The sequence below is a fragment of the Zingiber officinale genome, chromosome 10B (assembly GCF_018446385.1).
Source record: "Zingiber officinale cultivar Zhangliang chromosome 10B, Zo_v1.1, whole genome shotgun sequence".
Taxonomy (NCBI): Eukaryota; Viridiplantae; Streptophyta; class Magnoliopsida; order Zingiberales; family Zingiberaceae; genus Zingiber; species Zingiber officinale.
The window spans coordinates 19,300,657-19,315,905 of NC_056005.1; the positions used below are offsets into that span (position 1 = coordinate 19,300,657).

Genomic DNA, 15,249 nt, shown 5'->3' on the forward strand with positions numbered 1-15,249 from the left:
TTGCACCAGAATCAAACCTAAGTTTTGATGTTGTCAAAGGTTCAAGTTAAGTCTTATTGTGATCCAACAAGTTGACTAAGTATGCAGGTTGTTTACTCAAACGGTAAAGACCTAGTTGGAGGTTAGGCAGGAGAACTCTTAGTAGATCGTGGAACCCAGGTGGAAAGACCAAGTGGGTCGAGAGGACCCGACACTTGGTAGTGAGATCGAGAGGTCTGGAGGATCGAAAATCGAGAGAAAGTTCTGGCGAGCCGATCAAGGCTAAGTGAAAAGTCCAAATAGATTTGGAGGATCAAAATTTGGCAAGTAGGTTGAGGTAAACAACTGGAGGAGCGATAGTGAGGTCGTGTTCCTGAAGGGAATAACCTAAGATCGCCGATCCAACTGAAGAAACCGGGAAGGTTTCCAAGTTGAGATCAAGATAGTTGAACTGTCTATTATTATTACTCATGCATTTTATATTACTGTGCTAATCTCTATTTTGCAGGAATATACTATTCAACTCTGTTTTGCAAGTTTGGCATGATCGGTCGATCGAACAGAAGGATCGGTCGACTAAACTAGACTAACTCAAAATAGCCACAAGTTCAGACCAAACTAGAGTGAAATTCGATCAGAGCTTGATTAGTCGACCGAACCAAAGGATCAGTCGATCGAACCCTGACGATGCAGCACAGATCAGTTTGGTCAGAAGCAGAGAAGGAAGTAAAGTTGATCAATCGACCAAACTAGCAAATCGGTCGATCGAACTATCATCACATTAAAGGCATAGTTAGTGCGAATCTCGGCAAATCTCGACGAACAGGGAAGGATCTTGTTCGGTCGACCGAACCCTTAATGGTCATTAAATGTCGAAGATCCAACCAGCATCAAATCTTAGCGAAGATGGAAGGGAGTTGGTTCGGTCGACCAAATGCAAGCATCGGTCGACCGAACATTGACGATTCTTATAAAAGAGAGCTCGAGGTCCGAGGCTATGTAAGGGCATTCTGGTTGGGTTCGAAGTTCATCTCTGTGCAAGCTGTGATTCGTGCTACGACTACTCATCTACTGCTTTAAGAAGTGTTGACCGAGTCTCAGCTTTTATATATTGTTAGTATAACTTTCTTTTGCTTGAATTGTACTTATTATCTTACTCATCTTCTTGTATGCACTGCTTCTTTCTGAGGTGTTCGGAAAGAAGAGATTTAGTGGATTGTCCATCGGTACGATTAAGGATCGCGGGCCTTAGAGTAGGAGTCGACCTAGGCTCCGAACCAAGTAACCGAACATGTTCTCTACTTTTCCGCTACACGACTTTGTTTTAAACAAGTAAAAGAAAATTTTTTTAAAGCGCGATATTCACTCCCCCCTCCCCTCTATCGCACTCATTCAATCCTACAATAAGTTCCTATGTGTTCGTATCGATCTCCTAATCACAATGATGGCCTCAAATATTATTTTCACCCCATGCATTTAGATCAAAGATTTTTGGATATCAAAATAACTTTAATATTTTCAAACTTTAACTTTTTTTACTAAGTCAAACGATTTAATTATTTTAACTATTAAAAAATTATATTAGATATTTGAGTTAATTAATGTGATTAGGAGATAGATACAAATATATAGAAATTTATTTCATATCATTCTGAGCTCTCTAGAGTTATCTTCCAGTTTTAGGGCGCATAACGTTTTTTTAAAAAAAAATTTGGAACAAATTTTTAAATTCATCCTAAAATTTTAATTTTTTAAAAATCAAAATAAATACACCCAAAATATGGAAGATGAACCTAGAGATTTCAGAATAACATGAAACAAGTTTCTATGTATTCGTATCGATCTTCTAATCACATTAATCGCCTCAAATATTAATTCACCAAATGTTTTTATATTAATAATTTTTGGAACAAGAATTAGATTTTTCATACTAATTCATTTTTAAAAAATTATGGAATAGTTAATATATTTGGTGGAATTGATATTTGAGGTCATTTATATTATCTGGAGATCGATACAAATATATAGGAACTTGTTTTATATGTTTCCGTGATCTCTAAGGTCATCTGTCACATTTTGGAAGATTTTCTTTTTATATATTTTTTTAAATTTGTAGCGAATTCATATGTTCATTGTCAATTGGCGACAACCCCATATTTGTCGGCAATTAGCGAGGAATCCATAGATTTGTCACAAAAATTATCATATTTTGTGCAAGCTTATGCGATGAACAAAATTTTTTTGTAGCAGAGTTTGTAAATTTTGCAAAAAAATTTATATTTCAACCCTAATTGACAACAAATTATGCGACGAAATTATATTTGTTGCTATTTTAGGATGATTTTATTTCATTGCCAATTTCGTTGTCAATTAGCATCAAATTCTATTTTCATTGCAACGGGCTCTATTTTTGGAAGATGTGTACCCTTAGGGCATGATTGAGTTGGCTAGTTCAAAACAGAATTACTACTATACGGTAAGGGTTCGAATCTCGATAAAATCGAAGCAAAAAAAACCTTCCTTCATACTGACCAACTACAGCTTCCTGATTTATCTCCTCACAGATGGTTATGGGCCGACCGTGTGGAACCGCTAGGATGACATATTTCACCTTTTGCTACTATAAATTGCTACTATTGTAAAAATCATCATAAATTTGTGATGAATAATTTGCGTCACAAATTTTCGTCTCTAATTGTCTTTTTTTTTTTAGTAGTGTGTATAAATTAACTTGACACTTATTAAGGAAACAAATTAACCAAAGATATTATAACGGAACGGAATTCTACGCACCTTCTAATTAAAAGAAATCAGAAAATTTTACCATTATAAATATGAATCATGAAGAATATTTTATGGCGAAGTATCAAAGCTGAAAACAAAAAATGCTGCATTATTTTCGGCATCATGTGTATTGTATATGCCCACTTGAATTCATTCAGCTCAAAGGTTATCGCATTCAGAATCATGCTTGGAGCTTCCACATTAAATTGGGATACCACACAATATCAAAAAAACATTTTTGACTAGCATAATTTAACTGTACATCGCAAAAATATGATACGACTAAATGCGTGATACCATCTGACAACCAAATATCGTTTCTGATAAGGAACAACCCTCAGCAAGGTCAAACTGGACTAGAACATAACTAAACAGTTGACATTGAGATTGATTGGATTTGCTTCCATTATGGTGATGTTTCACAAAAAATTGTTCCTTAGTCCACCTTCTTGTGAGCTTGATGCCCATGTTTAGGTGGTTCCGCAGGAAAGTACTTGATGCCCACAAGATCACCAACCTTGCTGATAACCTGGGGAAGCACAATATACCGAGAGTCCATTTAGGTTGAAGCTAATTGAATCAGTGGCCTTTGAGAGAGGGAATGCCTGAGAATGAGCTTACCTCCAGCCCTTTAAGGAGGTCCTCCCTTGAGTGTGCAGCCGATATGCAAATTCGAGCCCTTGCAAGCAGAAGAGGTGTGGCTGGAAAAGCAACAGTGACAACAGCAACCTGCAAAAATTATTGTGACAGAATAACCACAACTTGGACATGACTGATCACACAGAGTTCTCAATAATGCTCATAAAGCAATTCCAACTGAGACCAAATGGGGCTCCATATAAGTTCACAAATATCCTGCTGCAAAAATTTGGCTAATGTAAACAGCTTGCATATCCACTATGGTGAAGTTTTGTTTGCCAAGATATCACTAGCATTTTATACAATGCAAATGAGAAGGATCACAAGATTTCATGCGGATGGTTGCAACTTACATTCTGTTTGAGACAATCCCTAGAAAAAGCTGGAATCTTTGCTGGGTTGTAAAGCATTATTGGCATAACAGGGGAGTCATTATCACCAAGAACTTCAAACCCCATCTTCTTAAGTTCAGAGCGAAAGAAATTGCTATTTTCACGAATCTGTGCTAGTTTTTGGGCCCCTGGTACATATTGAAGCCATATAGACAAGAAACCCAACAGAGAAAGACAAAAAGAATCAAGCTATAAGCTGCTAAACTTACCTCTACTTGATCCGTCTTCTCCGAGAATAACTTTAAGTGCGGATATAACTTGCTGCACAGCTGGTGGGGACATTGAAGTTGCATAAAGTTGTGCTGGACATGCATGCTTTAGGTATTGAACAATTTCCTGAACAAGAGACGAGTTAGAGGTTTTGGAAGATATCTTAAAATTCACCCTAAACTAAGCTTATTTGATTTTTTTTTTAATTAATTTCTTTTGTTTCAAGAGAACCTTGGATGCTGCAATATATCCTCCACAAGATCCAAAGGATTTTGTAAATGTGCCCATCATGATGTCGACATCAGCCGGATCCACTCCTAGGAGCTCACAAACTCCTTTGCCAGATTTCCCAACAGCACCAATGCTGTGGGCCTCGTCCAAGTAGGTATATACCTGTTTCAAGAAAAAAGCCAAATCGAACTAATTATCATTAAGAGTTTCTAGGACAGTACACAGCTCCATTTGGTCAATGATGAATCTGAATAGAAATGCCATGATAGAAAATGGTCAACACTAAAACTATGAAAATGTATACGAACCTTATATTTCTTGCAAACAGCTATAATCTCTGGAAGCTGACAAAGTTCTCCTTCCATGCTGTATATACCCTCAACAATGACAATAATCTTCTTCCAGGGCCTGTGAGTTCGAGGTTGTCCCTCGGCTATCTGTTCTCTCAGTACCTCTTCCAAGTGTGGAGCATCTACAAAACCACAAGCACGGTGATTGAGAACAAACCAATTATGATAGCATTTCCTTGGGAAATTAAGAACTTACTATTGTGCTGGAAAACCCGAACTGCCGCACCAGATCCTCGAGCACCATTTACAATTGAATTATGATTCAGAGAATCACTAATGATGAGTCCTCCCTACACAGCATCATGATTTTTGAAAAATGAGCAAGTAAACACTGAACTGAACACTACAAATTCCTTCGTTGATTTCAAAATCAACAGAAATAAAAGTACCAACCTTCCCTATCAGAACTGGAATAATGGCAGAGTTTGTCACGTAGCCCATGCCAAAAGTTATAGCAGCTGGTTTTCCCACAAACCTTGCAACTAGGAACTCCAGCTCCGTGTGCAAGTCAGTTGTGCCTGCACCAGAGAAAGAAAAAGCATATTATGTATTGGACGCTCTTAGTTGCAACATTATAAGTAAAACAGACATACCACCATCAACACGGATACTGCAAGTGCTGGGAGAATATTTCTTTAAAGATTCAATTACACGGGGCGTGCAGTATTCATCAGCAGCTGCAAAACCAAGGTAGTTATATGATCCCAGATTAAGGCACTTGGAAGTCTTTGAGGTCCGGCTGCACAAATTACCAGAAACAGATTAAATTCTTGATAAGTTGACTTATGTTAACTAACAAACCAAATATTTCCAATTGGCATTGCCATTTGATTAACATCATATTGTAGTATGACAACCACATTTTATAAGCCGCATACATAAACTATGTGAAACTTCCCTAATGTCAAAAGATCATGCATCTGAGTAAAACCATATACTTACTGCAGTGTTTTGTTATTGTCTTTAGAGTAGCGTTCAACCACATCAAACCACGCATCTGGTGCACTTGCAATTGGTCGACTAAAGCAATCCTGCACATCAAGTAAGTCGTCATTGCAAGATATCCAACTCACTCAAGGAATTGCCTTGGAAAAAATTTCAGGATAAAGTGAGTTCACAGTGCCAGTGATTCATTCCCATTCTGATCATTAATTCAGACAGTCTAATTTCATAGTATACTAGGATTGGAGTCGATCATGGTGGTGACACCAATGATCAGAAATTAAATGCCCATAGGATTGAAGTGATAAAATCACCCATAGGTTCCATACATATTAACAGCAAGTATAAATAAAGGCAGGTTGCCTGACATACTTATAAATGAAATGCATTTGCAATGCCAAAGTCCAGAGTCAATCAGTCAGGACCCTTAACCTTAAATAACAATAAATACATGTTTCTATAAAGAAAAAAAAATAAACATACTGTTTCATTTTAATCATATGAACGTGGAAATTCAGGATTTGAAGTATTTGCATAAGCAAAATGGACAAGAAAGCCTAATTTGATAATGAAAAAATTACAAGCAATAAAGTTAAAGAAACAAAATAACTTTCTTATCTTCCTTTGGTCTTTCTTATCCTTTAGAATTTCTGGATTTCTTAAGTTAAAATACCAATTAGTTAAGATCATTGAACATTTTTAGCAGTATTATCAAAAGAATATGGCTAACTTGATAACACTGTAGATTTTTGGTACATTTGTTGAATGGCCAAGATGCACTTTTCCACTGTAAAAATCTTTAAAACCACCTGTCCATTTAACTGAAAGCAAACAAAGGAAGACTTCGGATAGAAAGCATGAGTGCCAATTTTTTGTTTAAATAAATGCACCGACGCTTGGACAGGCTGTTCTTTTTCGGTAAGTTGCTGGGTCAATTAAGGCCCAACAGTCCAAGAAACCTTTTTAGGGTTAATTTCCAACAATTTCAATTTTTTGACAAATTTTATGGTAGGCTGGCCTTTTTCCAAGCTACTGAGCCAATTAAGGCCCAACAGTCCAGGAAACCCTTTTTGTTAATTTTCAAATATTTCAATATGATTTTCTGCTAGTTCTGTGAACGACTATGAGTTTTCTCATCAAGCGAACACTTTAGAGTGTAAGAGATGGATTGGAGTGCTTTTGGAGGTTGCGGAAGATTAAAAGACTTGTAGAGAAGGAAAAAATTTCTTTAGTAAGAGTTTTTTGTATTTGAAGAGAGCTAGAGGTGACCATTTTATTTTTCTCATCAGTGTTAAGAGAACGGTCAAAGGTTCATTGAGATAGGTATTATACATCTGGAAACACATAATTTTAGAACCATGTATATCCCTATAAATTAGGCTGACAAAAATTTAAATCATGGGATCATGGTTCCATACATTATGGTATATATAGCATAGTTTGTTTCCATAAAATGTTATTCAGTTGTTTTAGAAAAATCTAATAAATTTTTATTAGGATATTTTGGATTTTTATTAAGTCAATGTACTCGTGTTATCAATCTATAAAAATTTATTAGGATCCCATGTATTGAATAAGTTTTGACTTAATACAAATTTTAATTTCTGCCGGTACACAGTGTGGTTAATGTTTTGTCTGATTTCTTTGTATTATTGCTCTCTCACTACATAAATTTGGATTCTCTCTGGGGGTATAAGCTTATAATCTATGTTAAATTGTTCTTATCTTTGTTTATTTGTTTGTGTAATTCTACCAAGACAAAGATCCACCAATTTGTGTAATTCTACCAAGGAAGACAAAGTTCCACCAAGGTGACCTTATGGTGGGGTTACTTAAAATTCTAGTGGCACCGGAATGGGATCTGCAAATGTGGTTTGAAGCAACGAGATCTAGCAAGCACTACTAGTGTGATTGCTGACCCCATCCAATAGCATTAGAAACACTTGTGATCCCAACAAGTGGTTCCTGAATCAAAGTAGTCAAATATAAAGTAATGCATCTAGGGCTCTATAGTGAGTGGAGCAATTAGCATAGAGGATAGTATTGACACAAATTATCAGGGGGTGATGGTAAGGAATATTGTAGAATTTCCTTCATACAAGATGAGCGTGTATGATCTGCACAAAGATGAAAATAGATTGCATAAATTAAAAGCATACCTTTGTTTTCCATACTTCGTGCCTTCTTTATAAATCATTCTCTTATGACTTGATCTTATTATTTCTCAAGATAGAGAGGACCTAACCTTTAACCTATTAATAGAAGTAAAACTCTAGGTAACCACGCATAAAGGGTTATACATAGTCATCCATCGTATCCATATGAGACGATTTTACCAAATCTGATCACACGGTATGGGTTAACTTTGGGCTAAACTATATATAGTCCAATTTTGATTAGAATCAAATAACTAATTTATTAATTAACGCTAGCCCACAATTAGAGAAAATTTACATTAATAACACTTTTGTATACATAATAAAACAATACAACAACCAAGTCTTATGCGGGTCAGTTACATGGATCCTACGTCATTGGACTTTATCCTCTACTATATCATCATCTATATTTAAATAAATTTTATCTTGTTTTACTGTTGCTAACCAAGACTTTTTTTATCATCCTCTTCTTCGTTTGATGTGCGTATTTGTCATAGTTTCACATTGTCTAAGTGGGGCATTTATTGTCCGTCTAAGTACATATCCGTACCATCTTAAATGTGTTTCTCGGAGTTTTTCCTCGATAGATGTAACTCTGATTCTCTCTAATACTCTCATTTCTTATTCTGTCTATCCTCCTATGTCCACTCATACACCTTAACATCCACAACTTTACAACTTTCATCTTCTGCTCATGTGCTCAAATCATAGCCCAACATTCGGTATCATATAACATAGCAGGTCTAACCGTCGTTTTATAGAACTTCCCTTTAAGTTTAAGAGATAATTTACGATCACATAAAACACTCTACATTAATCTTCATTTCAACCATCCTGCTTGTATTATATGTAAGACATCTCTCTCAATCATTCCATCATTCTACAAAAATGATCCTAAATACTCAAAGCTCAGCTCTCAGTTCCAGACAGCTCGTCATCTTCTATCTTAACAATTATCTCATTATGTCTAATATTACAAAACTTAAATTCTATATATTCTGTCTTTACTCTACTAAATCTAAAACCTTTCACTTCTAGTGTTATTATGTCTTGAATGTATCCAGTGAGTCCACGATTAGTAAAAAAAATAAGGACTTAGAACTGATCCTTAATATAACCCTATTTTTATTGGAAATACTTTAGTTAATCAAGTCTTCACCCTTGTCGTTACATCCTCGTACATATCCTTAATTAGTTCAATATATATTACGCTAACACCTCTCTTTTCTATAATTCTTCATACAATTTCTCCTGGACTCTATAAGTTTTTTCTAAGTTAATGAAAACCATGTGTACATCTTGCTTTTGCTCCCAATACTTTATTAGTTACATGAGAAGATATATAGCTTCTATTGTCGACCTTCCAAGCATAAATCCAAATTAATTTTCGATCACCTTGGCTTACTTCCCTAATCTTTTCTCTATTGTTTTTTTCCAAAATTTCATGGTATAACTCACTAGTTTAATACCCCCATAGTTTGCATAATTTTGTACATATCCCTTGTTCTTATGTAAGGGAACTAGAGTACTTACCCTATAAGATATTTTTTTCATTTTCAAAATCATGTTAAATAATTTTATAAGTCATTTAATACCTTATTTCTTTAGGCACTTCCATACCTCTATCGGAATATCATCTGGTCCAACGGCTTTTCCATTTTGCATCCCATTTAAAACTTGTTCTATTTTCAACTTTGATACTATTTTATCCCATGTCATATTAAAGTCACCGTATATTTCATGTAATGCTTGTACTTCACCTTTTTCTTAAATATGTTTTGCTTCCTATCCTTTAACTTACACCACTTAATTCAAGGAGTCGTGTATATTTTCCTTCTACTGATACTATGATTGAGATGTATATTGGGTAGTTAAGACAATCTTTATAAATATTTCTATTCCTCTTCCTTACTATAAGAAAGTCAATTTGCGATTTATTATTCCCACTTTTGAACGTGACCAAATGTTCTTTTTTTTTTAAAAATATATTAGCTACTATAAGATCATATGCTATCGCAAATTCTAATATAGTTTTTCCTTACTAAACTCATAACCCTGATGCATCCTCTCATATTCCTCATTTTTCACTTAGACATACCCATTTAAATCGTCTCCTATTAAAATCATTTCATGAATATTTTATAATACTTCATCTAAGTCATCTCAAAACCTTAATTTGGTATCTTTATCTAATCATACTTGAGGTGCATATATGCTAATTACATTTATAGTTTTGTTCGCCACTACTATCTTAAGAGCTATAATTCTATCCTCCTTTCTAACTACTCTTATAACTTCATCCTTTAATAAACTATCTACAATAATACTCACTTTGTTTTTTATTTTACTTTTCCATGTGTATTATAACCTAAAACCAGAGTTCTCTACCATCTTTGGGCTAATCTTAAACATACTTTACGTGGCCACTAAACAACTCACCCAGAAATCACCTTAAAATAATTCAATTTCATAAAGTATCTCTAGAGAAGATTGTATCTTCTAACGATATAATGATACAAGTCCTTCCAAAATTACATGTTAAGGACTTTACAGATATGAATTTCATAATAATTGTGCTATAAGTGCCCTAGCACAATATACTATAAGTATCCTCATTATCTAATTTGCCATAATAGTGATGACTTTGGTAGTTGCAAGGACCTAGGCGCATCATCATGATCCCCCATTGGATAGGAACTATGATATGTTGTAAGTGCCTTTTCCATGAAACTAACTATGAGCATATCAATTTAGACAATTTTTTTCCATTAGTCATATAAAATTATCTAAATTAAAAATACTCATTGGAATATTTGTGTAATGATCTAAATTGCAAAAAGCAATAAATCTATATGGATGTTTTACTGTTTCCATAAAAGAAAAGTAAACAATAATTAATTAGCAAGAATCCATATTATGGGTATTAATGGAGGAAACATTGACAATAATTACATACCTAAATTTGGTAACCTATGTCATTCTTATTTGAATTTTTTTGCGATTAGGATATCAAAATATATTAATTCAACTAAGTTTATGGGACACATTACTTGACAAAGAAAAAGGTAAGCCATCATATATCAAAAAGACCAATTGAGTGATGATACAAACAAAAGGAGTCAGTACCATCAGAATATATCTTGTGAATAATGTGATTCATATAATGTCCAATGAGAATGCAACACTGGCATTATGTAAAAATTAAAGGCATGTTACATGATTCAGTAACCAAATTCATCACAGGCAGTTATATATGTTAGACATAGGCATGACAAATAATAGATAGCTGGGGAAACTTCTGAAGAGATTCTATGTTTTTATAGATTACTGGCAAAGGTTGAGGAGATATATTTAGGGGCAATTCATTTGACCATTTTATAAAGTCTCTCTTAGTTGGTAGGAGGCATGGGGTGACTTGAAGGTGATGAATGAGACTATAGCATATGTTTCTCAAAAGAAGGATAAAGTTGTTTTATATTCAAGTGAGAATGTACTAGTTGCTGAAAAGTGAGAGAAGGAATAATTACAAGGGACAACCACGTGAGGATCTTACAAGCACAAATCTAAATCTAGTGGATCTTACTAGATATTTAATGCTAGGTGCTAAATGTGTAAGATAAATGGTCATATCAGGAAAAACTTTTTATGAAAGAAAAAACTCAAGGAGATGTGCAAAAATCAAGGTGCACATTTTTGTACTTATTGTCTAAAGGTTAAAAATGTATCTTCCACAGTAGTATTTTGATTTGATTTTGTGCAATACATATTTTCTCTAGGAGAGTTATTTGACAAATTTGATGTATGTGTAACCACGGTCATGACTTTTAGAGATGATTTTTAGGTGGGGGTTCAAGATGTCAACACAGTCAGTTAGACTTATAAATGTTTTGCAGCAGCAGGATCTAGCAAGTGTAGCTAGAATATCCTCCAGCTGCATGATCTAGCAAGTGGTGCTAGAGTATTTTCTGACTGGTATTAGAGGCATCTGTGATTCCAACAAGAAGCGATGAAAGACTCTGAAATCATAATTACGTGGAAGTTCAGAAAAGTGATTGGAGTTTGTAAAACTTCACTTTCTCTAAGCAAAAAAATTCTGTTAGCTAGCTGCTTTCAGAATTTTCTACAATATTACACACTCAGTGAATGGTCACCAAATGTTTATCGAGAAGAAGAAAAATGGTTGATAAAGTACTCACCTATTCAGGATTTGCAAGCGAAGGAGTTATTGGTATCACATGAATGTCACATATAAGTCTTCACCATAATTTATGAAAAAGTTTACAGATCTGATGAAAAATAAACTAACATATCACAATATCTTTTCAGTATAAAGGTCAAGAATTAAAGTTTCAAGAAAATTTTTGATACTAGATATTAATTAAATTTGAAAAAATAAAAGTATTATGGAGAAAACGAATTAGAAACTAAAAGCTAATTTTGATGAAGAAAATTGATATGGATACTAAGAAAGAACAAACCTGAATGCGGAGATAGAGGCGGCGGGTGTAAAAATCCTCTAGACCTAAGCAGATCGGTGCATACCCCTATTCCACGCAACAGCAAAAAATCCATCACAAGATCCAAATTTTTTCTTTTCTAAATACCAGAGAAGAAAACGAACAAAAGGAACCAATGATAAAGGTGAGACCTTGAGGTCCTTGGAGGTGGATTTGAACCAATCGATGATCTTCCGGAAAAAATCCCTAAGCTGGCCGAACGCGAAGAGGAGGCCATAGCTGAAAAGCGTTGTGAGCGCTGTGACATAAGGCAATCTCACCATCTTCCACTCAGCCGCGTCCCCCTCCTTCGAATCCCGTTCGCAATCTCACAAACACGAAAGAGAGGCAAAGATCCAGACCGAGCTGGATCGGAGAAAACGCGGCAGGCGGAAAAAAAAAATGAAGATGGAGAGATAAGGGAAAGGAGGGGGACCAGTGTTTAAATCGAGCAGAAATGGTCGTCAATGGCGTAGTCTGGGAGAGGGGCGGAGGTTGGACGGTAGAACTGGAGGTCTTCCGACCAACACGGTTGCGGAAACAACGAGAGGAGAGGGCATAACTTTTACCGGGTGGAAAGCGGCTTTTTGTTCCTTCTCTAGATTTTTATTTAATCGGATCGAGTTAAAATACTGTTTATTCGTACCATTTTAACGATACCAACGTATTTGCTACGTCAAATTCGTCCATTTCTCTGTAACGGCCCCAACAAAGTACTCAGAATGCGTTTGGTTCAAATTTATCAATCGAAATGATAATAAATTTGATTATAGGATCGATAGGAATGGAAATTAGGATTATATTTTCAGTGTTTGGTTCAAAATCTGGAATGAATATGATTATAATTGATAATGTTTATTTCAATCAACATTAGTAATGGGAATCAAATAAATTTTCAATTTTACCCTTAGTAGTTAATGCATTAAAAAATATTAAAAAAATCATATCTCTAATTTTTTAAATAACATATATGTTAAAATTATTACAAAAGATATTTTAATTTTTTCATTTTAATTATTTATGTATTTTAGCATAAAATAATGAAATAAATTCCAGATATCTCAACACCAGCAAACATTAACCGGAGGTGTGAAGAAAGGGCCTATGAGGGGGATCTTGAGAAGGAATGTTGTGTGCTGGAAAGCCTGCAGAGGGCGCAATCACATCACGAAGAAAGCATGATGATGTAGAAGATGGCATAATAACATTATTAACCAGCTAACGAGAATTGTAATGATCGGTGTCGGAATACCTAGGTTACCGGTACGGCGCTATTGGGGAAGGCGGAGGAGTTTGAGTTTTGGGAGGAAGGGGATCTTCGAATCTCCGGCGAGGTGGCGGCGTTCAACGAGGTGGCGGCGGTCGACGTCGTTCGAGAGCAGCGTCGCCTTCGTTCGAGAGTAGCTGCAAACAGCGGAGAGGAGATGCGAGGAGAGGAGATGCGATTAGGAATATTAGGTTAAGGGCATTTTTGGTATTAAGGGGAAATATTGATTACTGCAAATAAGGGAATAGATGATTGAAGTGGTGGGATACGGGAATGAACTATTACCCACTAATAAGGAATCATTCCCTTATTTTTATTCTCATTCTTGTAAACCAAACACTAACATTGATTGTTATTCCCATTCCCTATTTGTATTTCCCCGAACCAAACGCCCCCTCAATTTCTATCCGATGCCGTCTCTAATTTTTCATGATATTAAATAAAATATAATTTAAATTTATTAAATATTTAAGGATTTCATTTAGGAGTTTTAGGGTTGAACTGGTCGTTAAAAAATTGATCGCGACCTTACTTTCAGTTTTTTCAGTTAACATCGTATATCTAGTTTTTTGAATCAATTATAATAGATCCGGTTCCAGGAAAGTTTTCGACTTTTACAATTAGTTGCACCTCCTAACATCTTATGATCATTTTACGAGCAACTTGCTGTCATTGTCATTATGCATCCACATTGTAGCCTTGACATTAGTTAGATTGTCATCGTTGCCTTGTCGAGCCAACCATCGCCTAGCCGTTTGCCTTCCGCAATCCGTCAAAGTTGCTGGAGAATGTTGATGTTGGTCAAGTCACCTACCTAGCAATGTCATTTTCCCTCTTCTTACATAAGCAAGAGCCCCCTTCTTCCCTTATCGACAACAACCTCTTTTATTTCTTTTCATCTTTGTGTAGAGCAACCATCATTGACGAACGATTACAATTCTCTCAACTGACCCTTTTCTATTCCCATTGACGAGTAGTATGAGTTTATATATGTATAGTTGATACGGTGTATTGTAAGTAGTTCCAAGAATAATACGAGGTCAATAGTCAAGATGATATAGAAATCAAAGTCACTGTGAGGTAACAATCAGAATGTACGTAGTAGGGCAAACCACTCACCATCAGAACTTAGCCAACCAAGCTCCCAGCATACGACCGATCGGCCTAAGTATCAGTCGGATCCTAAGGGCTTAGCTTCCCACTCTCCAAGGGTAAGCCCCCCATCATATAATCCATCGACCCAAGTGTCGATCGGACCTTAGGGACTTAGCTCTCTACTATTCACGGGCACGACCCCCAGCATACATCCATCCGCTGAACCTCAAAGTCGATCGGACCTCTAGATTCAGTTCCTCGCTACTTATAGGCATAGCCCTCAACATACATCTGCCCAGCCTCAGAGTCAGTCAGACTTCCAAACTCAATTCCTCACTACTCATGCGTGCGGCCCCTGACATATATCCGCCCAACCTCAGGGTCGGTCAGACCTCCAGACTCAGTTCTTCACTACTTATGGGCAAAGCCCCCAGCATACATCCACCCAGTCTCGGAGCCAGTCGGACCTCCTCCAGGAGATAACATTGTCAGATAATCATAACAACCTGGTAGAGAATAATGATTACTCACTAAAAAATATTCAAATACTCTGACATATACCCACAATGGAACCTTCCTTCGCCTAGGGGATGGCTGATGAACATCCTCTATTACCTAATATATTCTGACACCAGACATTCTCTGCTACATCATTATTGTAGAGGTTATTAGAGACGGTATAAAAAGAGGTCCTCTCCATTGGTC

General features: G+C 35.8%; 1 protein-coding gene across 1 annotated transcript; it reads right to left on the reverse strand.

The window, feature by feature from the left end:
- Window positions 1-2,985: 2,985 nt before the first annotated feature.
- LOC122029445 (long chain base biosynthesis protein 2a-like) lies at window positions 2,986-12,770 on the reverse strand. Its single transcript, XM_042588429.1, has 12 exons — window positions 12,335-12,770; window positions 12,165-12,230; window positions 5,528-5,616; window positions 5,179-5,324; window positions 4,979-5,103; window positions 4,782-4,875; window positions 4,544-4,707; window positions 4,236-4,397; window positions 4,004-4,130; window positions 3,756-3,922; window positions 3,385-3,492; window positions 2,986-3,292 (listed from the first exon to the last, which is right to left on the reverse strand). Exons 1-12 carry the CDS (start codon window positions 12,464-12,466, stop codon window positions 3,200-3,202), a joined length of 1,473 nt encoding a protein of 490 aa, XP_042444363.1. The 5' UTR covers window positions 12,467-12,770; the 3' UTR covers window positions 2,986-3,199.
- Window positions 12,771-15,249: the final 2,479 nt, after the last annotated feature.

Excerpts from the sequence above, each read along its gene's own strand:
- LOC122029445 (XM_042588429.1), bottom strand. The coding sequence starts at position 12,466 with ATGGTGAGATTGCCTTATGTCACAGCGCTCACAACGCTTTTCAGCTAT. Across the intron at positions 12,231-12,334 it reads CCACCTCCAAGGACCTCAAG|GGGTATGCACCGATCTGCTT; the intron begins GTCTCACCTTTA and ends TGCGTGGAATAG. Across the intron at positions 4,708-4,781 it reads TCGGGTTTTCCAGCACAATA|ATGCTCCACACTTGGAAGAG; the intron begins GTAAGTTCTTAA and ends GTGGTTTTGTAG.